This window comes from Melanotaenia boesemani, chromosome 12, assembly GCF_017639745.1.
Source record: "Melanotaenia boesemani isolate fMelBoe1 chromosome 12, fMelBoe1.pri, whole genome shotgun sequence".
NCBI lineage: Eukaryota > Metazoa > Chordata > Actinopteri > Atheriniformes > Melanotaeniidae > Melanotaenia > Melanotaenia boesemani.
The window spans coordinates 37,331,043-37,355,331 of record NC_055693.1 but is presented as its reverse complement, the minus strand read 5'-3'; the positions used below and the strand labels follow the sequence as shown (position 1 = coordinate 37,355,331).

General features: G+C 46.1%; 1 protein-coding gene across 2 annotated transcripts; it reads left to right on the top strand.

Annotated features, from left to right (window-relative positions):
* Positions 1-62: 62 nt before the first annotated feature.
* On the top strand, positions 63-23,012 carry LOC121650062 (ribosomal RNA processing protein 1 homolog A-like). Of its 2 annotated transcripts, XM_042001350.1 has the most exons (16): positions 63-256; positions 470-552; positions 8,815-8,872; positions 8,947-9,032; positions 9,264-9,325; positions 9,411-9,540; positions 10,733-10,797; positions 11,305-11,516; positions 11,652-11,764; positions 12,931-13,028; positions 13,240-13,259; positions 13,350-13,493; positions 13,574-14,580; positions 21,163-21,333; positions 22,580-22,646; positions 22,726-23,012. In XM_042001350.1, exons 1-16 carry the CDS (start codon positions 130-132, stop codon positions 22,923-22,925), a joined length of 2,643 nt encoding a protein of 880 aa, XP_041857284.1. In that variant the 5' UTR covers positions 63-129; the 3' UTR covers positions 22,926-23,012. The 2 variants fall into 2 exon arrangements, with proteins under 2 accessions (XP_041857284.1, XP_041857285.1); XM_042001351.1 differs by lacking the exon at positions 21,163-21,333.
* The last annotated feature ends 1,277 nt before the right edge of the window (positions 23,013-24,289 follow it).

Sequence of the window (24,289 nt, the reverse complement as noted above, 5' to 3'; positions counted from 1 at the left end):
CACCTTCAGCTTTGCTTAGCAAGAGGCGTCATGTATCTATGCCGGACTCGTTTGTGACGTAATCTTTCTGCGCCGTAGAGAGAAACGTGGAAAGCCAGTGAGGCAGAGACTCCACGTGAAGCTGGTGAGATGGCGTCTGTTCAGGAGCCAGAGGTCCAGCTGGCTCAGAGATTAGCCTCCAACGAGAAGTCCGTCCGGACCAGAGCAATAAAGAAACTACGGAAGTACATCGGTGTGCGTTCAGAGGCAGAAGCAGGTCAGTTAGCATGCTAACAGTAGATGTCACGAGACGTTGTTGGTCATTACCGATGTTTACTTGTTAACTCAATGCGACGATTTGGTACAGGAGAACAGATAAATGGTCATTTGAGAGGACAAACATTTGAAAATATGTGATGGAAGTAAACCCAGCCGGTATTGAACCCTGATGAAGTCCCTTTGTGGGACTCGGTGATGTCTTTTCTTCCAGGTGGATTCACTGGCGATGAACTGCTGAAGTTGTGGAAAGGTCTTTTCTACTGCTTGTGGATGCAGGACAAACCACAGCTCCAGGTCTGTCTACATATTATATTGGGACTTGAGGTGGGATGGTGGGATCGTGAAAGTCTGAGGAACATTTTTCTGAAATTGTTCCAGTTTTAGATCCAGTTTGTCTCAGATTGGTGAAGCTCTGTCCATCTTTCCATCTGAGAGACTCTGCCTCTCTGAAATGCTCCTTTTATACCCAGTTAGGGATGTTATGCTCGAGCCGATCTGCTCGATCACGTGTCGAGCATGTGACACGGAAGTGTTTCGAGCATTGTCTCTGAGCATTGATTCAGTATGCCAAAAGTGACTTCCGGCTGAAATGTCCGCCTGAGAAGACGCATGCAGAGACGCTCTGCACCAACTTCTGCTGAAAACTGTGCTTAAGTATCTGTAACATAAGTCAATCTTATCTTTTTGCAAGTTTATGTGATTTTAACACTTTGGTGAACTTTACTACGCTTGAAATGGGGAAAAAAAGAGAGCATTCTTCCCACTCTACCGAGCTAGCTAAAACTAGTCCGACATGTGCGTTAGCTTCTGGAGGCCACGATTACTCTTTGAATATTGGGGCCGTCGAGGAGTTCGTCAGTATCGAGGAGGATTTCCCCCCTCTGCAGACAACACCAATTAATTCGCCTGCGGCAAAGAAAAAACCACAAGATCCAACTAATCCTCCATTGTTGAGTGATATCCACTCGCAGTTAGCTAACTTAACAAAGCTCATCAACAACAGATCTGATGTGATTGAGAGCAAAATCATGGATCTGAATGAGAAAGTCAACCGTGCTTTTGCTGACTTGAAGGAAATCTCTGCAAAAATGACCAAACTTGAGGAACGAGTTGACAATGTAGAGGCACCCATTAAAACTTTACAAAGGCGAATGGATGAGTTGGAGTCCTACACAAGAAGATGGAATCTAAAGTTGGCAGGAGTCCCTGAGTCTGTCCATGAAAATATCCGTAATGAAGTAATCAAAATCTGCCAGGAAGTTGCTCCAGATATCAAAGGAAAACTTGCTGATGTGGTTGACTCGGTTCATCGTCTGGGGAGAAAGCAACAGGATCCGAGAGATGACAGGAGACCCAGGGAAATCATTCTTCAGTTTTCCTCAGGCATCTGTAGGGACGCTGTCTGGAAGGCAGCAAAAAAGTCTCCCTTTTTGACCAACAATGGACTACGATTCAAGGAGGACTTTTCCAAAGGGGACAGAGACAGGAGACAGAAGCTGTGGCCTGAGGTGCAGAAGGCACGCGCTGCAGGGAAAATTGCGTTTTTTGCTGGTGCAAGAGCTTTCATCGCAGGAGAAGGTGAAATAAAACTTTTGGACTAATTTTCCTATGGTAGTATACATATGGATGCTCACTTAAGTGTTCTACTGATTTGTTCTTGACTTCAAACTTATTTTTTCACAGTTCACTAATAGTTTGGGATACTTTTAGCACTATTTATACTGGTTTAGGTGCTGCGTTTCACATCCGACCTATTCTCTTTAAAGTTCTAAAGGGTCAAGTAGTTGTTTAATAAGGTTATTCCTTATCTTTGTTCATTCGAACATTCCTTTTTTCTTACTTGTTCAAATATATGTCTTTTTCTTTCTTTTCCTTAAATACCAGGGGGTTAAGAAATACTCTAAAACGCAAAGCTTTATTTTTATTTGCAAAACAGTTTAGAAATGATTTTGTCCTTTTTCAAGAATCACATTCTCTCGCTAAAGATTACAACTTTTGGAGATCACAATGGGGCAACGACATGTGGCTCACATGGCTCTGAACACTCTGCAGGGGTTGCTTGCTTGAAAAACAGTTTTAGGGGAGAAGTGCTGCTTTCCGATTGTGAAAAAAATGGCCACTTTGTTTGTTTAGTTTTAAAGATGTATAACAAGATTCTTATTATTGTTAATTTCTACGGCTACAATTTAAGATCGGAAAATGATTTGTTATTAGATTTGTTAGATGAGAAAATTCACTTCTACCTATCCAAGTTCCCAGATGCATATTTAGCGATTTCAAGGGCGATTTCAATGTTGTTTTGGATGAAGTTATGGACAGATGGCCACCCGGAAGACCCTCTCATTCAAACTCAAACCTTAAAAATTTAGTGAACAAATATGATTTAACTGATATCTGGAGAGATAAGTTTCCAGTTGATAGAGTGTATACCTGGAGTAATAAAGATTTTTCTAGATGCTCGCGTTTAGATTATTGGCTTGTTCCTCGTTCACTTGATAAAAGCAGTGTCACCATTCAGATTTTACCAACGCCTTTAACCGATCATAAGGCGATAGTACTCAATATTAACTTATTACCAGGTGAAACACTTTCCAAAGGTTTCTCATTTTGGAAAATGAATAGCTCCCTTCTGAGCCATAACGACGTAAAAGAAAATTTAACCCAACTCATTTCTTTTTATTGGGAAAAAGCAAAAAAAGAAAATTCTTTTGGATCTAATTGGGAATTTTTAAAATACGAGATAGGTAAATATTTAAGGAATTATGGTAGTTTATTGGCTAAATCTAGGTCACTTGATCAAGAAAAGGTTGTTAGGGAAATTGCGAGTCTTTCTAATAAAAATACAGTAGACTTAAATGATGTAGAGAAACTGAAGCTCTCGGAACTGCAGGAAAAGCTGGATGAACTTTATAAATACAAAGCAGAAGGGGCATTTATAAGGTCGAGACAAAAATGGCTTGAACACGGAGAACAAATGTCATCTTATTTCTTTAAATTGGAGAGATCACGAGCTAAACAAAATACAGTACAACAATTGTTGATTGATAATACGGTTACTAATAACAAGGAGGATATCGCGAAATTCTGTTTTGAGTACTTCTCCTTGTTGTATAAAACTCAGTTTAACAACGACTCCCTCTTAAAGTTTTCACAGCGTCTGGGAAACATGAAATCAATTAGTAAGGAAGAGAAATTATTCTGTGATTCTACTATTACTGAAAAAGAGATTGCTGAGGCTATAAAATGCCTTAAAAACAACAAATCACCGGGCAGTGATGGAATCACAGCTGAATTTTATAAATTATTCTCTAATACTCTTACCCCTTTTCTTTTAGAAGTTTTTTCTGAAAGCCTCAGTAACGCCACACTCCCTGTTACCATGACCCAGGGTGTCATCAGTTTGATCCCTAAACCAAACAAAGAAATTACTAACATTGATAATTGGAGACCAATAACCTTGCTTAATAATGACTATAAGTTGTTTGCTACTATCTTTGCTCAGAGATTTAAATTGATATTGGATAGTATTATAGATGAAAATCAATCCGGGTTCATGATTAATAGACACATCTTCAATAACATAAGACTAGTTCTTGATCTGGTTAATTATTCTGACCTTATTGATGAAGATAGTTTCATACTCTTCCAAGACTTCTATAAGGCTTTTGCTTCTGTTGAGCATCCCTTTATTTTTTTTTGTCTAGAAAAACTAGGATTTGGGAGGTTTTTCTGTTCCGCTATGTCAACCCTTTATGCTAATGGTAATAGTTGTATTAAATTAAGTACCGGTACAACTCATAGATTCCAGTTAGAGAGAGGTATTCGGCAAGGTTGCCCTGTCTCTGTGTACCTTTTCCTTATTGTGGGGCAGGTCTTTTGCCATTACCTGAAGTCAAGCAATATTGAAGGAATTTCTGTTGCGGATAGGGTTTTACTATTGAGCCAATTGGCGGAAGACACTTGTTTATTCCTGAAAGATGCTACCCAGGTACAGCGGGCTGTTGATACCATCTCTGCTTTTTCCAAAGCTTCAGGCCTTTGTTTAAACCTTAATAAGTGTGTTCTTTTTCCCTTAAAGACGTGTGCCGTAACCTCTATTAGCAATATTTTGGTCAAGGACCAGTTGAATTATTTAGGTGTCACTATTGCTAAACTCCAAAAGGACAGAGTTAATCTTAACTTTGCACCTCTGATTAAGAAAGCTGAGAACAAATTCAATCTCTGGTTGCAAAGGGACCTGTCTTTAAAAGGACGTGTTCTTTTGTCCAAAGCTGAAGGTCTTTCTAGACTTATTTATGCTGCATCATCACTGTCCTTGGACAATAGAACCTCCCAAAAAATTGATCAGTTATTATACAATTTTCTATGGAAAAACCGTCCGTACATTAGAAAATCAGTTGTCGCCAATTCCTGTGAAAACGGTGGCATTAATTTTTTGGACTTCTCTACCTTAAACTATGTCTTTAAAGTCAAGTGGTTAAAACAGTTTTTAATGAATGACTCTTCCATGTGGAATTTCATTCCTAAATTTGTTTTTGATAAAATTGGAGGTTTGCCCTTTATTCTAATGTGCAATTACAAAATTAGCAAACTCCCTGTTAAACTGTCCAATTTTCATATGCAAGCCTTACAAGCCTGGAAACTAATTTACAAGCACAACTTTTCACCGCATAGATACTACATTTGGAACAATGGGGACATTTTACTTAAAAATAAAAGTATTTTTTTAAAACAGTGGTTTGATAAAGGTATTTTGTCTGTTATGCAATTGATGTCTCCTAACGGCCAACTTATGAGTTTTGCTGATTTTATTTCTCGTTTCAATATTCAAACTCTGATAAAGAATATGCCATGGTCATCAAAGCTATCCCGACAGGGTCAGTCTTGCTCCTGAGAAATGTACCACTTCAAGCCGATCCTGTCTTGATTCGTCCCTCCGAGACCTTATGTGGGAAAATTTGTTTTTCCTCAGGCCTTAAGAACTGTAACGAGGCTATCCGTAGTAGGGTTGGGCGATTGAACGAATGTATCGACCATCGACGATAGGCTGAGCCATTCGACGATCGTTTATATAAGAGCGATATTAAGAGAGATATATATATGTATGTATGTACATGAGCCAACACGTTTAGTTAGCTACAATGCAGGCGCACGCTGTGGCTCGTGCAGCAGGTGTCGGGAGTTTGTTTTTTTTTTTTTTCCATCATCCAGCCTCTCTCCATACCTGGTGCTGCCTTCTTTCAGAAGTCTCGTGCACACGCGCACACACTAAAGGACCGTGCATAACCTCCCACCCCGCCTGTGACCTGCCTCCACCAATTTAGGCTACTCAAACTTAACAGAAAGAAAAAATGACAGAAGTAGGCTACTCGGAAATTAATTACGTTTATTTAATCAATAACCACAATGGTGGGAATCAAAGACCAACTTCTTTATTTTCACCTATAACTGTAGCCTATTTATGGGGTCTTTACAGTGATTCAATTTTTCAAACTCGGCCAAGTGAATGAAACAATAGATTAACCTAAAACAATAGAAAATAAAATTAACTCCTTGGGCTGGGAGCATGTGCGCTTCCATTAAAACAATAAATAACCACAGTGGTGCAAAAAAGATTCTGGCTTCTTTTTTCGTTTAACCTAGTAGCCAACTGCATTTACAAGATTTCTGTCTTAAACTCAGTCCAATGAATTTTTGTCTTCTAAATTGCTTCAACAGGTGTTCAGCGCGCAAAAAAGTTCTGACGTCACGTCCGCGAATATATCGCCTATCGCCATTTGCTGGACTGGCGATAGGCGATTGAAAAAAATTTACATATCGCCCAACCCTAATCCGTAGCTTATTTTTCTCTGATACTGTCACCAAACCTAATATTGTTACGTACTGGAATAGTGTTGCCAAAGATATTCCGTGGGCCCAAGTTTGGATATTGACTAACAATTATATTCTAAATAATAAGATCAAGGAGGTCTCGTTTAAAATTCTACACAAAGTTTATCCTGTCAAACACTTCCTCAAGAAATTCATTAACAATGCTGATATCAACTGCTCCTTTTGTCATACTCACCCTGAATCTGTTCCCCATTTATTTTAGTTTTGTGAATACAGTAAAAAATTTTGGTTTGATGTTTCCAAGTTTATTAATGACAACTTGCTTATTGACTTTTCTGTGTCCTTTGAACATGTGATTTTTGGTTTCTTTAAGCATGATAGAAATTTTATTAAAAAAGCCTATGTGATTAATCTACTGATTATTATGGCCAAATTCTTTCTACATAAGTGTAAGTTCTCACAGCATAAACCTCTTTTCTTATTGTTTCACAGAATGTTCATGTCTTATGTTAAATCTTTGAAAGCAATTAACAACAGTAAGGCAAGAAAGACTATTGCTACTTGTACTGCATTTAACTTGTGTACGCCCTGAGCTGTAATTTGTAATTTGTAGTCTTTTCTGTATCTTTGTTTTTGGTACTGGTTACCCCTGTTTATGTTCTTTTTTTTTTTTTTTTCTTCTTTTTTTCTTCTCTCCTCTCTTTATTTTATTTGTATCCTTTTAGCTCTCGTTGTATACTGTCTTATCTTTCCACACCATTACGCCTTTGTAATCCTCGTCCTTACTGTTCAATTCTTGCATTGTACAAGATTTGTATTTTTTTCTTGGATCCAATAAATGAAGGAAAAAAAAAACACAAAGAGACACTGCGGAAGTTTTTATAACGAAAACTTTGAAGCCAGTAAGCTGTAATCGATTCTGTGCAAATTTGTTTTGTTTCTCAAAATAAAACAGAACCAATACGGACAAAAAAAAAAAAAAAGTATGCCAAAAGTCACGTGATAGACCAAACGAGGCCTCGTTACGTCATCAGCGCGTATCGAGCAGCAAGCGGGATCTTCGAAGGAACCGGGCTTGTCAATCTCTCAGATTCCAAACGCTGAGGAGATCGCGGGTTTTTGAGAGGAGATTCTGTAGCGATTGTGCGACATTACATTTTGAAAACAAATTTAGGAAAAGCATCACATCAGCATGAGCTTATATTGAATCACATTTAGCTTTTAGAGATTTGGGGAAACAAACGTCTGCGCGAGACGCCGTTGCCATGGTAACTGCTGAAGGAGCTCGGAGTATGAGAGAAGGACGGAGCAGGCGGTGCCTTCAACATCACAGGTAAGCTTAATTCCCCTTTCTTTATATATGTTTTTAAATAGCCTTGTAAAGAGCAGACTTTAAAGTTAATCATAAACTTCAACCAGAAGCATCAGAGGAAACGTCTCAGTCTACAGCTGCAGAGAAAAACCACCACCTGCAGGACCTTAGACACCAAGCTGGTTTCTGATCACCATCAGCAGAGAATTTAATGATTTTAAACTTGGTTAATTACAATTTTGTTCTTGTGTTTCTTTCAGGTGCAACCTCTCCAAAGCTGGAGAGGTAGTGTACCAGAAGAGGAGCAGATTGAAGCCTAACAGAAAATACGTTTTTAAATAAAAATCTATGACACATCACAAAGTTACCAAAGTTTTTTTTCTCATAATACATTTCAAGATTCAAAGTGTTTATTGTCATTTGCACAGTAAGGAAACAAGTTTCCCTGAACAATGAAAATCTTACTTTGCCGTCCAACCTGAATGCCATAAATTATAAAATAAAAAATAAACAATAAAAAAACTAGATAGAAGATAAACAAAAAAACTGAGTAAATAATCTGTGTACATAAATGTGCAGTGTGCTATAAACTGTTGTTCCACATTTAACAACGATCAGCTATGCAAAAGAAAACAACTCATGAGCTAGACGATAACACGCATTTGCAATATCTATTATAAATAATTAGACACATAAAACAGTAAACAATTTTATTACAACTGTATAAAATAACACAGTCACTACCCTCGTTACACAAACACTCCTTCCCTCATGCCTTCCTACTGAGTAACTACTATCATTACAGATTGGTTTACTTAAGTTACACCACAATTCTGTTACCTAAACAAATGTTACCTAACACCCCTCCTTGTTATTTATATGAACAACAGAAAATAAATATTCACTCGGGTGGTAGATTACGTATCGTTTAATAACACGTATTCAAAGTTGAGAAAGGGATGACAGATGTGAGGTGTCAACGCCGTCCTTCTGATGCATCAGACTCCCACAGCCAGCAGATGGAGCTCTTTGGTTTGGTCAAATGATTCAAAACACTAAGCCATTTTCAAGCATTTGGTTCAAAGTTGGCTCGATGATTCATGAGGCCTCGCTTTCACCATCCCTATACCCAGTCATGTTACTGACCTGTTGCCAGGTAACCTGGTTAGTTGTCCAATGCTCCTCCAGGTGTTTCTGGTTTGTACCAGGTACTTTTCCAGCCGTGTAGCTGCATCAGATTCACTATCAGCTCATGTTGTGACACAATGGATTGATTGTCTGATCGAGAAACGCAGATTAAGTCTTGTAGTGTGAACGTACATGAATGAGCTTCACCCTAAAAAATTATAATTATTTACAAAAATGTCAAAAAATCAGATTTAATTGAAGGGCTGAATTTTGTTTATTTTAAGGAGGCTTTGTCAAACCAGATCTCCACACTGATCCACAGCTTCCATGGAGTCGATGGACGTAAGTTTGTTCCTTCAGGACTGTACGTTTGCATGAGTAAATCCTGTGTTTGGTAACCACGGATCTCCCATCAGAGCTGCTGTACCTGGAGAGCTTCCTGCAGACCTTCAAGAGAGAGTGGACCGGCATCGACCGGCTGCGGATGGACAAATTCTTCCAGGTGTGTGAGGAGAACATGGACTTCATTTTCCTGCTTCAATCAGCTGTTGGAGTAAATAACAGAAGGTCTAAACTGTCTGGAGGTTTGAGGTCCTTCATGGGTTGAGAAATCAAAAGTTTGACAAAAATCTGCATTTTCTAAAGTAAAGTATGAGTTTATAACCAACGGGTCACATGTAGTCTGTTCTGGATTCAGTCCTCCACTCTGAGCTCCAGATTCTTTGTTTTGCAGCTGATTCGCTTCATGTTCAGACAGACGTTCGTGATGCTGGAGAGGAAAGACTGGGACAGCGGGTAAGCTTTGACTTTTCTACCAGTCTTTGACTTTTCTACTTTGGCTGAGTTTGAGATGAAAACCTGTTTCCTTTTTGGTCTTTAGTGCTGTCAGCAAGTTTCTGGAGCTGCTGAGTCTCCATCTCCTGCAGAGCGGCGCCGAGGCGCCCATCGGATTGCAGCTCCACGTCCTCGACGTCTACATGACCGAACTGGCAGCTGTGGGTTCCGCACAGGTACAAACGTCTCATTACGCTCCCTCATTGAAAGACTGGACTCTTTTTTTTCACTCGGTCACTGGGGCTGATTTGTGTTTGTCCATCACATGAAATCTGAAAAGACGTTGGCTGGTTGAAACACCAAAAAACATGCTGAAAGATCATCTGTCCACCCACCCCAGGGTTTCTCAATCCAGGTCCTCAGCACCCTGCATGTTTTAGATGTTCCATCACTTTGACCACTGGCTGAAGTGAATGAGTCATTAACAGGCTTGTAAAGAACTTGAGGAGAAGGTCCATTAATCTGAATAAGAAAACATCTCAAGCATGCAGGGCAGCGGGTCTTGAGGACCCTATTTTCTTCCTTTTAGATTTCATTTGTTTAATTTGTCTGACTGTTTAAATTGTGGCAGATTTTTTCCACGTACTGCCCAGAACCCAGAGCAGCTTTCTGCAGAGAGACATCCATGGTCCCGTCGGTCAAACTTCTGGTCCAGTCCATCCAGTCCAGTCGAACCTCTGTGGTCCCACTGAATCCTCATGGTCTTGTCAAGAACCCACCATCCCATTAAACCCCCACGTTCCCATTAAACAGCCGTTATTTGGTAGCTGCTTACTGATGCAGTTTGCTGTTAGCTGCTAAGATTGAGGTAAAAATTGTATATTTCACACGGCTTTGAGAAATTCCTTGAAACAAGGTGGGTCAAACCAACACCGTCCCCCACATCCCCACATCTTCGTCCAGCTGAAGGAAGTGAATATTAACTTTGAAGACAGGAAGCAGAATGACCGTCTTCCTGTTGGTTCCCACTGGAATGTTTCAACATCAGAATTAATAACCTTTTAAAAATAGATCTTCATGTAAAACTTGGTCTTTTTCTTGTGTTGATAGATTCTGGCAGGGATGATATGAATTAATTCCCTCTGTCAGATACCTGTAGGACTATTAAAGGTCACTTTAAGTGATGAAGACTGAATCTGGTGCTGATTAACTGTTTACCACCTTTAGATTAAAGTTAAAGTAAAAATCTGCTTGGCTGTAAACAGATTTAATGTTAGGCAGATGTTTAAATAAAGTGTGAAGCTGAATGATGGTTGACTTATGCAGGAGCTGCTTGACGTCCAGATGACGGTGAAGTTTCTGCCGTAAACTTCCTCTTGCTGTAATCTCTTCTGTACGTTCCTGACACGAGTCTTTGCTTTCTGCCAGCTCACAGCGGATCAGAACCTCGTGTTCATCGAACCGTTCTGCAGAACAGCAGCCAAGACGAAGAAGTAAGTCGTCATCATTGCATCATGAGGTGTGTCCCAATTCAGGGTCTGCACACTTCGAAGTGCGGATTCGTTGGCCACAGACGTCATCACGCTGCGCAAAGTTCTGTAATTTGAAGGAGCCTCCGAATCCAGCCTTCAGATCCGCACTTCGTTTAGCCTCAAACGAAGCTGGTGATGCTTCCTTTGCGGCCTCTTTTCTCCCAGAATTCATTGCACACAGGACGGTGGCGAATCAGCAACCGAGCTCAGAAAAGTCGTATTAATTTTAAATGAAGTTTTGTTTAAAAAAAAGAAGCTTTTTTTAACTATGCTTTAGTATAAACGTTACAAAAACAAGTACATTTAAAGCATGTTTGTTCAGTGGTCAGGTTTTTATCTTTTTATTTGGACGTGAGATCAAACTTAGATTTTTAATGTCCAACACACCAGTGCTGATGCTGCAGGAGTGAAGCAGCTCTCACTTGGATCGTTTTCATGTTAACTCCTCCATCTTCTCTGTCCCTGCAGTCAGACTCTTTTCAGATCCATCTGCACCAGCATCTTCAGCACCATCATAGACCAGGCTCCCTTTGCCATCAAAGATTTGATGGAAGAGTTGGAAGCAGCTGAAGACATGGACTCAGATTCAGGTCGGGCGTCTGAGGAGGACGACAAACTGGACGGAGAGAAAACAAGCAGCAGAGCATCCAACAAGAAAGCAGGGAAAAAGCAGATTAATGGCAAGTTTCCGCTCAGCAGTATGAAAACTCTGACCTGTGAAGGTGAACTGTGGACTGTATATGTAGTAGGAGGCTTGTTGGTATTCAGAGAAAACCTCAACTTGTTGGTGCATTAACTTGATTTCCTGCTTCCAGGCAAAACATCACACAAAGAAGAAGACGATGATGAAGATGACGAGCTTCTTGGCTTGGAGGACTCGGATACAGAGCCGCTCGATGATGATGATGATGTGGGACCAGTCCTACAGGTGAAGCAGCACCTGGTCGATGAGCTTTTGAATAAAACTATATGCATTCACATATGGTCTTTATTCAAAAGCTCAAGCAATTTCTACAGTTGTTGTCCTCGTCTTCACTCTTCTGCTGTTATGTTCCCGTCCTGATCCTCCTCTTCTTCTCTGGATTGGTTCTATCGCTGGTCATTCTGCTCAGCACTGCCCCCGTGTTTTCCGGTGGTGTTGCTCCTCCTTCTGCATCAAGCGATGAATAGCTGTGCTGTAGCGTTCGGGGTTTTGGGGAGGATTCGTCCCTCCGTCGGTCCTGTGTCCACTGATGTTAAGTCCAGTTCTTGGGTCATGTGACCTACCTCAGCCTTTCCTCCCTGTTCCTTCCTTACAGCCATGTTTTCATAGAGACCATTTCAGCCAACAGTGTGGATCAACTGAAGGTCCAGATGCGTGTCTCAGGTCCTTGTTCAGGTCTTTGCTGGATTTGTTTCTTCAGGAACCTGTTCTTCTGCTGTAGATAGCTTATTAGTCCTGACTCCTTTTGTCCTTCCCTGTTTCCCGTAGTATTTTGGGGCACACTGCACACCGTGCTGATGGGAAATGTAGAAAGTAGATGATGATAGTAGCGGTGTGGCTCAGTGGGTAGAGTGGTCATTGCCGGTTCGATCCTCAGCTTGTCGAGCTCATGTCGAGGTGTCCCTGAGAGCAAGACCCCGAGCCTTGCATGGCAGCTTCTGCCATCAGTGTGTGAATGTGTGTGTGAATGTATGATTGTGATGTATAATTTAAATGCTTTGGGTATCGTTCCAGGTGGACTAAAGCGCTGTATAAATACGGACTATTTACCATGTCAGAGTGAAACTGTCCAGCATGAACTTTAAACCTCTTCTGTCCTCTGAATCCAGCCAACTTTACTTATAAAGCACTTCACAGCAGCAGGAACTGAACATAAAATAAGCTCAAGCTTTCAGGTAAAATACCGACGCGTCTGGGCCGTGCGGTTCTGCAGGTGAAGGTGAACTGGACTACAGCGTGGTGTTAAACCCAGTTATCTGTGTGGTCATCAAACACGTCTCTGCTGCTCATTGAAACAAATCATCTGAAAACCGCTGCAGTTTGGTCACATGGTCACATCTCTGCTCCACATGGAACCAGTTTAATCACTTCTGTGTGTGTGTGTGTTTCAGTTTAATTATGCTGCTCTGGCAGATAAGCTGTTTGAGTTTGCGAGCCGGACTCGTACACCAGGTCAGAACCGAAAGAGACTCTACAAAATCATCAAAGTGTGAGTACAACTTTACATCTGTAGTGTGTGTGTTTGTGTGTGTTTTTGAGCCTGACTGGTCTTCAACTGGTCCGGGCTGACTGGACTTAGTCTGCTGGTCTGGGCCAGCTGGTCTGGTCATACTCGTCATACTTTTTTGCCATCTCCATGACGACGTGCGTGTTGTGATGATGAAACTAATGTTTCCTGTTTCCTCTGTGTGGACCTCCAGGCTGCGGGACCTCAGTGAAGGTAAACAATCTTTTCTCGAGCTCTGATGTTCAGATGAAACACGGGCCCAGTCTTGGCTCACTTCGGCTACTCGTTCTGTTCCTTCCTCAGGAATTTTTCCTCAGGATGATTATCCGGAGGAGGTCTCCACTGACGAGGAGGACGACATGTTTGGCAGCAGAAAGAGGATGAAGAGAAGACAACAAACAGAGGATGAAGAGGCTCCAACAGGAAAGAAGCGCAAAGCTAACTCAGGTTTGCCATGTGTCCTGCAGCTGGGTTCTAATGGTCTGTCAGTAACATGGTGAATAACTGATGTTTTTCTGCTTCTTCAGGAAAGAAGGAGGATCTCAACATTCAGAACCAGACCACCAAAGTCTCTGATGTACCAGCTAATAAAAACAAGGAGAAGAAGAAAGCTAAGGAAAACCAGGAGAACCTGGACCAGGGACAGACTGAATCTGCACAAGATGTAGGAGCAGGGGTCCTTTATCAGATCTCCACATCTGTGAACGAGATGGAAGCAGCCAATCCAACTCAGCCTCCAGTCAGAACCACAGAGGACAAGTCCAAGAAGAAGAGGAGGAGGAAGAAGAAGAAGAAGAAGGGGAATATCAGTGAGTCTGAGATCACCCAGCAGAAGCAGCAGGACATCAGATGTGAAGGGGATGCTCCAGTGATTGAGGAGGTGAGAGGTGAGGCTGAAGTCTCAGCAGGAAGCTGTGAAGCATCGACAGAAGTCTGTCCTGGAGCTCCTATGAGCAGCAAGGAGAAGGTCTGCAGAGCTAAAACAGCCCATGATGAGGGCTGTTCAGGAGACCATTATCCAGCTCCAGGGCTGGAGAAGGCGTCTCATGATACAGTCTCTGTAAAAGATACGTCCAAGAAGAAGAAGAAGAAAAAGGCTGGTGAGGTGCAGACAGCTGACTCGGACCCAGCTCAGAGAGAGGTGGTGTGCAGCGATGCTGAAAGGACATCTGGAACTTTACAAACTACTGGAGCGAAAAGCGAGAAGACAAATCAGAAAGACTCCTCCACTCCTGATCAGAGCAGACTGATGAAAAGGAAGAGGAAAAAGAATCTGAAAGATGAGGCAGGAGCAGTGGAAACTGAGATCACCAAGGCAACACCAACGAAGAAGAAGACACTCACAGCAGCTCAGGTGGAGGAGACCGGAGATGAAACTCCAGAACTTCCACCACTCCGGAGTGAGACGGCTGGGTCATCTGGGAAAGCAGCCAAGAAGAAGAAAAAGATCCCCGTAGAGTTCGAGTTTGAGGCCGATGAGCTGGTGGCCATGATACCGACCAATGGCAGCACAGAGGAAACTAAACCAGCTGATGTGAGTACTTGAGTCTTTTCTGTTTCACAATGTCCTCCATGTTTGAGAGAAATGTTAGTGTTAGTGTTTTCCACTTCCTGTATAGTGATGACATCATCATCCAGTCTGCCAATAAGATCAGCCCAGAAATTATGGGCAAATTTAATTTTAATGGAGTTAAAAGTCTGGTATAATTCCGTTTCTACATCAGCCCGGTGTTGGCTTGTTCTGCGATAAACAGATGCTTTTCAGACAAGAGGAACAACGACAGCCAGCACAGATGGTCCAGTCCAGCCTGTGTCGTCCTCCCTGTCAGGGACAGTTCTCTTTCATAATATTCCGCTCGATGTCTCACTATGGGATGCAAGCCTCTCTGCAGCCCTCAGAAGCATTAATCTCATTACGCCAACCCTGATTGGCTGATGAACGTGTGAACGTATCCGTCCACATCACGTAGTGCCATCTGCCTTAAATAGCTCATGCGGATGGACCAACTCATTCAAAAACCTCTTCTCACTCGGAGCATATCTTGCGTCCACGGCTAGCTAGCTCAACTGCTCACAGGCTGATCCTTCGGCTTCGGTCGCCGAGCGCTACCTAGCTTGGACTCTTGGCTCTTGGGTCACACCAGACCATAGTGCTTCCTTGCCCCTCCACGGTTCGGTCGCACTATCCTTGTCGCCCCACCATGGCGTCTCGAGCACCGAGTGTTAGCACACCAGCTAATTTCTCGGTCTCCCCACGGTTAGCACACCAGCTAGCTGCCTCTACTCCCTGCCTGCACACCAGCTCGCGAGGAATGGAGGCTAAAACCCCACACACCAGAGGGCTTGGAGACTCTGGGGCTCGTCCCTGTCGTTGCGGGAACAAGATATCGAGCAGAGACCCACACCAGGTCTGCTCGAGTTGCCTGGGGCTGGAACATGCCCGACTGGCTATCAATGTTCCCGGTTCGTGTCAACACTGCTCGGTGTTCACCACGAAGAGTTTCCTCAGACGGCTAGCCCGCCAGGTTAGCCTGTCTGGGCAGGACCCCTATCTCCCCTCCGCCGGTGCTGAGGTCGAAGAGGAGGAGGAGGAAAAGGGAGCTGCCACAGTGGTGGTACCGCAGGCTGGCGCCAGCTGGGGCTCCCAGCTCAACGTAGCCGCGGATTCCCCGCCGGAGGAAGACGTCCTGGATTTGGACTACGGGGAAGACGAAGATGTCGCCTCAAACCTCCTCATTTCCGAGGATGAAGAGGAGGACGACGTCTTCATCACTCCTACCCATGCTGCACAGCATGCGGCCTCCGTTGCTTCTCGGGATGGAGACGAGAGTGGCACACCAGCTTCTCCCCTCCCCAGCTCGGACATGCTCAACGTGTGTAAACGCGCGGCCGCCCGACTGGCCGTCCCCTGGCCCGCAGTTGTAGCTGAGACCACCAGATCCCGCTACGAAGGGAAGAGATTGCCCTTGGCCAAAAGTGCAATGAAGCAACTTCTCCCCGTCTTCCCAGAGCTGCTGGATGAAGTTACACGTTCATGGAAGGACCGTCCTTACAGCAGCAGGAGCCCGATTCCCGGGGCCTCGTCCCTCAATTGTGAGGCGATGGAGAGCCTGGGCTTGCTCCGCATGCCTCTGATGGAGCCACTTGTTGCATCCCACCTCCACCCCCGGCTGTCTGCAGTGTCCTCCAGGAGTCCCAGCCTGCTGTCTAAATCTGACCGTTTTCAGTCGGCCCTGACTGAGAAGGCTTATAAGGCAGTGGCGCTTTCGGCCCGGGCGCTTAATGTCCTCTCCCTGCTCACTGCTTACCAAGCCGAATTGTGCGACGATTTTGGACAAACACAGGACCCAGCAACGTGGGAGGAGATTCCGGTCATCACCGACCTATGTCTCCGCGTCCAATGCTGTGCGTTCAGGCCACAGGCAGAGCGTTGGGAATTATGGTGCTGCAGGAACGGGCGCGGTGGCTGAACCTCGCCAACCTGTCAGATAGGGGGAAGGATGACATGCTGGACATGCCCATTGTCCCGGAGGGGATTTTTGGCTCTACATTGGCTTCGATGCAACGGCGTTGTGAAGCCAAGAAGAAGGATGAAGCTCTCCAGCTCTGCCTCCCTCGGAAACCTCCTACTCCCTCTCCACCTGTGCAGTGCAAAACCTTAACGCCGGCTGTTTCTCAGGTTTCACATTTCAAAATACCCAAACAGCCAAGGCCCCAGCCCGCCCCGCCTCCTCCACCCGGTCGGGCCGGCTGGTCTAAGAAGCCCTCTGCCTCTGTTGCAGCCCCGCCGGCTCCGCCCGCGCAAGCTGCTAACTTCCAGGCCAGGAAGAAGAAACGGGCGGCCTGACCGCCCTGCATCTCGCCAGTGCAGCTAGATGTTCCTCGTTCTCTAGCTCCACCTGTTTGGCTTCCAAGCGTGCTCCCGGTGATATCTCTCGCCCCCGTCTCCCAGCTGCCACGGACCGTGCCAGAGCATGGGGGGAGGAACGGACATTTGTCAGCAGAGGTTTTGGCGGTTGCCCCTCTCAAACGTCCACAAGCACGCACACACACATTATGTTTGAAAAAATTAAAATGTGTCCCCCCGCTGCAGCATCTAGGCCAAAGGCCGAGGGCGCAGCTAATAAAAAAAAAGCCAAAATCATGAACAGCGCGGTGGCGGCGCCTGCCGCTTCCCGGTGGCGGGCGGTTGCCCCTCCCGGGACAGCGGCAGCGGTGCACCCATCGCTGCGCTGTCATCTCGGACGTGGATGCACGACGCAGTCCCGGAATCATTTCGCTGTTTCGGCGAGGGAGGGCGCTACCGCATCACGGATAGAGCCTCCTATGGTGGTCGGGCTGCAGGGTGCGCCTCCTCCCTCCCTCAGGTGGGAGAGGTGGGTCGCACACGCAGCCCCACCCTGGGTGTTTCGAGGGGATACAGGTTGCAGTTCGCCACCGTTCCCCCTCGTTTCGCCGGCATTTTGCATTCCCAGGCTCGAGGGGAGTCAGCCCACGTTTTACAGGGGGAAATCAGCTCCTTGTTAAACAAGGGAGCGATTTGTGTTGTACCTCCTGCACAGTGTCAGAGTGGGTTTTACTCCAGGTATTTTCTGGTCCCCAAACGGGGGGGGAACGGGATTCGCCCTATCCTGGATCTTCGTGCTCTGAACAGATATCTCTGGAAATACAAATTCAGGATGCTCACACACGCATCCCTGTTGCGTCTTGTGTGACTGAACGATTGGTTCACTTCTGTCGACCTGAAGGACGCATCCCTATCTACCCTCCCCACAGAAAATTCCTGAGGTTCGCTTTCCAGGGGATTTGCTACGAGTACCAAGTGCTTCCTTTCAGTCTCTCTCTGAGTCCGCGGGTGTTCGTGCGGTGCACGGAAGCGGCAATAGCTCCGCTGAGGCGCCAGGGCATCCGCTTGGCCACATACCTGGACGACTGGCTGCTGTTGGCAGTCGGAGCAGGAGGCCAGGGCGCACACGCATGTTCTCGTGGAGCACCTGTCCGATCTGGGTTTTGTGATAAACACAGAAAAAAGCGTGCTGTCCCCAGCGCAGAACATAATTTTTCTGGGCCTGTCTCTGGACTCGCTGTCTTTCACAGTGCGCCTCTCGGCGGACCGCGTGAGGGTTTTCAGGACGTGTCTCGGGTTTTTTCGTCCGGGAAAATCGGTCCAATTCAGGCTGTGTCTTCGATTGCTTGGACTGATGGCGTCCGCCATTCTCGTTGTCCGGCTCGGTCGCCTCCACATGAGGGATTTTCAGCTTTGGGTGGCCTCATGCGGACTGGACCCTGCCCGTCATGGCGCACGCAGGGTGCGGATCACTGCTGCGTGTGCCAGGACACTGCGTCACTGGCGGATCCCGGCCTTTCTGACGCAGGGAGTCCCTATGGGCTCCATCCTGTCCAGGAAGGTGGTCACTACGGATGCGAGCCTGACGGGGTGGGGTCCATGAGGGCCGAACTGTGAGGGGCCGATGGAGCGTCGGTCTCCAGCGGTCCCACATAAACTTTCTGGAGCTTTCGGCGGTTTTCCTCTCCCTGAAGCATTTCCTTCCGTCCCTTGTGGGTCATCATGTCCTGGTAAGGACGGACAATACAACGACGGTGGCTTACATCAACCGTCAAGGGGGTTTGCGCTCCCGCCAGTTACACATGCTGAAACGCAGACTGATCCTCTGGAGCAGCGATCGCCTCCTCTCTCTGAGGGCAACGCACGTCCTGGGAGTCCTGAATACGGGCGCGGACCTGCTGTCCAGAGGCGCGCCTGTATACGGGGAATGGACTCTGCACCCAGAGTTTGTGGGACAGATTTGGACCCGTTACGGTCGGGCCACAGTGGATCTGTTCGCATCAAGAGAAAATGCTCACTGCGCTCTGTTTTATTCTCTGCGCAGCATGGATGCTCCTCTGGGCGTAGACGCACTAGCGCACGTCTGGCCGCCTAGGCTTCTTTATGCATTCCCTCCCCTGGCGTTGATACCCCCCACTCTGGCCAGAGTGAGGGAGTACGGCCACACACTGATATTGATAGCTCCGCTTTGGCCTGCCATGTATTGGCTGGCAGAGATATATCAGTTGCTGCGTGCTCAGCCTTGGCAACTCCCGCTACGCAGGGACCTGTTACTTCAGGGGAGGGGGACTGTCTTCCACCCACACCCAGAACGCCTGGTACTGTGGGCTTGGCCCCTGAGTGGCTCAGTCTGTTAGCTGTGGGACTCCCACAGCGGGTGATTTCCGTGGAGTGGTGCAATAGACACGGCCACGTTCCTCTTCAGTGCCCGGTGGGGGTGATTTTGTCATTTTTGCAGGACCTGATTGACAAGAAGAAAGCCTTCTCCACGGTAAAAGTGTATTTGGCAGCTATTGCTGCCTGTCACGTGGGGTTTGAGAAGCACACGGCGAGTCAGCACCCATTGGTCTGCCGCTTTATGAAGGGCACACGCAGGCTCCTTCCTGTGTCCAGACCGCTGGTACCACCGTGGGATCTGGCTGTGGTTCTGGAGGTGCTTAAGAGCCCTCCCTTTGAGCCACTGGAGGGGGCAGATTTAAAACACGTCTCCCTCAAGACGGTGTTGTTGCTAGCTCTGGCGTCAGCTAAGCGGGTCAGCGACATCCATGCGCTTTCGGTGCACCCGACATGCGCCCAGTTTTTCCCGGGCGGTGTGAGAATGATTTTGAGGCCCAACCCGGCTTTTGTGCCTAAGGTGGTGGGCTCATGTTCTCCTATTGATCTTGTGGCTTTCCCTGCCTCGTCAGGGGAATCGCGGTCACATGCCTTGTGTCCAATGTGCGCGGTGCACGCTTACATGGATAGGACTGGGGGTTTCAGGCGGAGCGATCAGTTGTTCGTCTCCCGGTCTGGTCCTCATACGGGAAAACCTGTCACAAAGCAGCACCTGTCACACTGGGTGGTGGAGGCGATTGCTTTGGCCTATACGGGTCAGGGTTTGCAGCCTCCTGGGGGCTTGTGGGCACATTCGACTCGGGGCATGGCCGCCTCCTGGGCCCTATTCAGAGGGGTCTCTGTGATGCGGACGGATACGTTCACACGTTCATCAGCCAATCAGGGTTGGCGTAATGAGATTAATGCTTCTGAGGGCTGCAGAGAGGCTTGCATCCCATAGTGAGACATCTTGCTCATATTACTCAGAGAACCGGGTATATGTAAAGAACCTAAAGTTTTTGTCCCCACCAGCTCCCCATCCGTTCCACACCAACTCCCCATCAGCTTCACACCAGCTCCCCATCCGTTCCACACCAGCTCCCCATCAGCTTCACACCAGCTCCCCATCAGTTCCACAGTTTGGTTCCACACCAGTTCCTCATGCAGATACTAGATGGAAACCATGTCCTGTATAGGCCCACGGTGCTCATGTTTATGGCAGTAAGATGGTGTTAAATCTGTCCGTCGTGTGATGATCGGGCCATCCAGACATGAAATATGTCAGCTGGAAGCTGTGACCTTGCAGGTTTCAGTCGGATGGATGACGTTCATGTAAACAAAGCTACTCTGATCTAACCAATGAGATCGTCTCTCTGAAGACTCATTGTGGGGCTCCGAGCCTGGTCAGACCGGTCTGGTAACCAGTTAGATGATCCTGTTGGGTCTCCTCATGTCACCATCCTCACTGGATCGTTCCACTACACCAGCTGGGCTGTACCATCTACACTTTCACAGGGGACAGAACCCACCATCACTAAGAACCCACCATCACTAAGTCCTGATCAGCTGGTCCTCACCTGGTCCACATGTTGCTTCTTCTGGGAGACGACATGCTGACTTAGCTGTTAGTTACCAGCAATCAGAGTGAGAGCTCTGAGTTCAGCTCAGGTTTAAATGGACCAGATTCCAGTTCAGAGTTCTTCTGGACCCTGTTCACCAACCCAGAATGAACTTGCTCACATCTGAGCGTTTATGCTGATGCTGGCTGATGGGACCAGTGTTCCCAGTTTCTGAATGTATGTTTTCTGACTGGAATCAGGTTTTTGTCTTCCAGCTGTGGAACAAGTCTGTCAATAAAAGCAGAGAATCTAACAACATATGAGTTCAGTTTCTGTGGTTCTGTACCAGGACCGCTCACATCAAGGCCCAACAAAACCAGCTGGCTTTATGTTGTAGGAAGTGAGCGAGCGGTCCGTTCCTCTGGGCTTCACCACGCTGCAGAAGAAGAAGAAGACATCTGGAGGATCTGGGTGTGACTTCATCAGTTTTCAGAACAAAGCTGTGGTCCCGACGCCGCTCTTCTGCAGAACCAAAGGAGGCCCAGGTCCCTCGGTCCACAGCAAGGAGGTAAACACAACCGGGTCCATTTAGAGAAATCAGAACCACCACGGATTCTCTGAGACTAGAGTTTATAGGGAATAAAATGCCTGCAGCACTACAGTAGGACCTTGATTCTGTCTCCACTGGAAAGTTTTGGGTTTGATGGAGGTTTTCCTTGCTGGTTCTGGACGTGTCCTCCAGCTGCAGGTGGAACCAGCAGCTGCTAATGGTTATCTGTAAGGACCTGTCCTGAACCCGCCTGGACCAGGCTGAGTGAGCGGGTATGATTTAATGCAGGCCATCGTATGTCTGGTTTCATGGTCTAATCAGTAATAGGAAAATATTTACCTGAGCGTTGAGGTGTGATAGACAGGTGTGCTCGTCTGATTAGTCATTTTACTCAACAGGAAACAGTCAGTTTGTGGGTTTTCTATTCAGATTATGTTTGAGTCTGTTTTTGAACCCAATATGTTTATAACGTAGAAGAAATAATTGTTCGCAGCGTCAAACATGGGTGAGGTTAACATGGTCTTTGTCGTGGTAAAAAGCAATTAAATCATAAGTTTCAGACTCTTCTGGGTTCTCAGGATTTTACCGAGTTCTAAGTGATGCTTAAAAACAGCTTTTACACAGCTGCTGCCACCACCCAGTCGATGTGTCCACGCTGCAGTCTCATGGAGGCTGGAGCGGTTCCTACTGACCTCATCCATCTGACACGTCACAGCTGCTCCCACCCAGCCCACTGTCCCCAGACCGGTCTTCAGACCAGCCCACTGTCCCCAGACCGGTCCTCAGAGCATCCCACTGTCCCCAGACCGGTCTTCAGACCAGCCCACTGTCCTCAGACTGGTCCTCAGACCAACCCACAGCCCACTGTCCTCAGACGAGTCCTCAGACCAACCCACAGCCCACTGTCCTCAGACTGGTCCTCAGACCAACCCACAGCCCACTGTCCTCAGACTGGTCCTCAGACCAACCCACAGCCCACTGTCCTCAGACTGGCAGTTTCTCAAACAAGTCCTCAGACTGGTCAACAGCTGGATCATCATCTAGCATCAGCTACAGGGAATTCTGGGACGGCAGAGTCTCTTTTCTTTTTATCTGATACTTCCGGGTCTTTCCTCTCAGTCAGGAAGGTTCTGGAGGGACTGGACCCATCATTACTGGTCTCCACAGTTTCCAGTTACTGACCATCATGAGGCGTCCAGCTGTGGTCTGGGGTTGGCTGTTGGTCAGACTACATCATGTGATCATCTGTGTGTTTATTCTGCAGAGGGATGGAACTGCCCGGTCGGAGCTGAAGAAGGTGACCTTCGGTCTGAAGAATAATCAGACGGCTGGTATGGAAACCTTGTCTCATCGCCTCGTTGATGGCGAACGTGAGTGTAGATGACGTCATGTTGCCTCTTGTTTTCTCAGAGTTTAGGAGAACTGATCGCAGCATGCTGCTGAGTCCAGATGGGTCCTCACGTGTACCGTTTGACCCACAGCAGAAACCAAAGTTTGGGGTCCTGAAGTCTACCGTCTTGAGAAAGAACCCAGTCCACACCAAGAAGACCAGCTCCGGTCGTCAGAACAGTTCGTGGAAACGCCGGCCGCTGGCAGCAGACTTCTTCTGACGCCAACCGACTGGTTTCATCCAGTTCTGATGTCACATCTGCATTTGTTTCTGACTCAGTGTTTTAATAAAGTTATTCATTCCAGTTTTTCAACTTCTAATAAAGTTTCCTGTGGGATAAGTTCACGTAAAGCTGAAGGTCCCACTGGTGGTCTGTTCCAGTTGGACAGTCCTGGTGACCCGCAGGAAGGAAAACCTCCATCAGGACCAGGAAGGAAAACCACCTTCCAAGGACCAGTTCCGGTCTTTTACAACATTATTAACCCAGCTTTTCACACACCTCTGTTAGAACCACGTCCCAGTGAGAAATCTGAAACTTCTCTGTCCCTCCCCTCATGGATCAGGAGGGGATGCTTGGATTACTTCATTATCAAACATTTTGCAGGAAATTAGACTTTAATTGTCCAATCAGGAATAGAACCAGATAATTAAAATAATTCATAATCAGTCATCAGATCACAGTGCACGTGGAGACGTGGGATCCATCGGTTTGCTGTTTACTAATGAAATCATTTTAAAGATCGTGTTAACCGAACCAGCTGAAAGTTAAGAACATTATTATAGATTACAGCTAAAAAGCTCAGAATGACATTTTTCCATCTAACAGCTTGACGAAAGATTTCACCCAAACAAGTCGTGTAGATTCTGAAGGGAAACGTAAAATCGTGCTGGAGTGTGTTCATATATTATCAGTAAGAGATGGTGTAAAATTAGAGGATAACTTGAAAATTCTTTTAAATAATTCAGTTGGATAAACGTCATTCATCTGGATGGAAGAACAGACTCAAACTGTCGGCATCGGCTCTTCGTTACAGGAAGAGTAAACTTTTCACTGGAAAAAAGGTCTTTGGTTATTAGTCTCATTTTATTATATTTTATTAATTTTAATCCCTCTTACCTGTTATTCTGGCGCAGCCTGAACATTTAAAACTATCGGGGCTGGGACCTGCTGCTATGTTGACAAAGACCACTAAACTTTAGAAATAAAACAACTTTTTTTGGGGGCAATTTTTCATTTTTAGGGCCTTTGCACTTCTTCTCAGGCAAACAGACGGTTGCCCGAAAGGACAACAGTGCAGTATAAAGAGGGGCATGCTGCAGATCTGGACTGGTTCCCTGTCAAAGCAGCACCGCTCCTCTGGTGGTAGGACTAACACGGCTGTTTGGGCCAGAAATGGAGCTTAGACAAAACTATCCAACAGACAAATGTGTCATCGACTACAGGAGACAAACCTAAAGCAAGACGTGTGACTAACGAAGCGAAGCAGCATGGAGAGAGTTAAAACCGAGGACGCCTGAAAACACAAGCAGATGATGGAACCTGTCCTCTGAGGCGTCGCTAGAACCAGTTTACTGGGCACGTGC

Coding starts and splice junctions, on each gene's coding strand:
- LOC121650062 (XM_042001350.1), top strand. CDS start 130: ATGGCGTCTGTTCAGGAGCCAGAGGTCCAGCTGGCTCAGAGATTAGCC. Junction 13,260..13,349: donor GCTGCGGGACCTCAGTGAAG/GTAAACAATCTT, acceptor TTCCTTCCTCAG/GAATTTTTCCTCAGGATGAT. Junction 21,334..22,579: donor CCTCGGTCCACAGCAAGGAG/GTAAACACAACC, acceptor TTTATTCTGCAG/AGGGATGGAACTGCCCGGTC.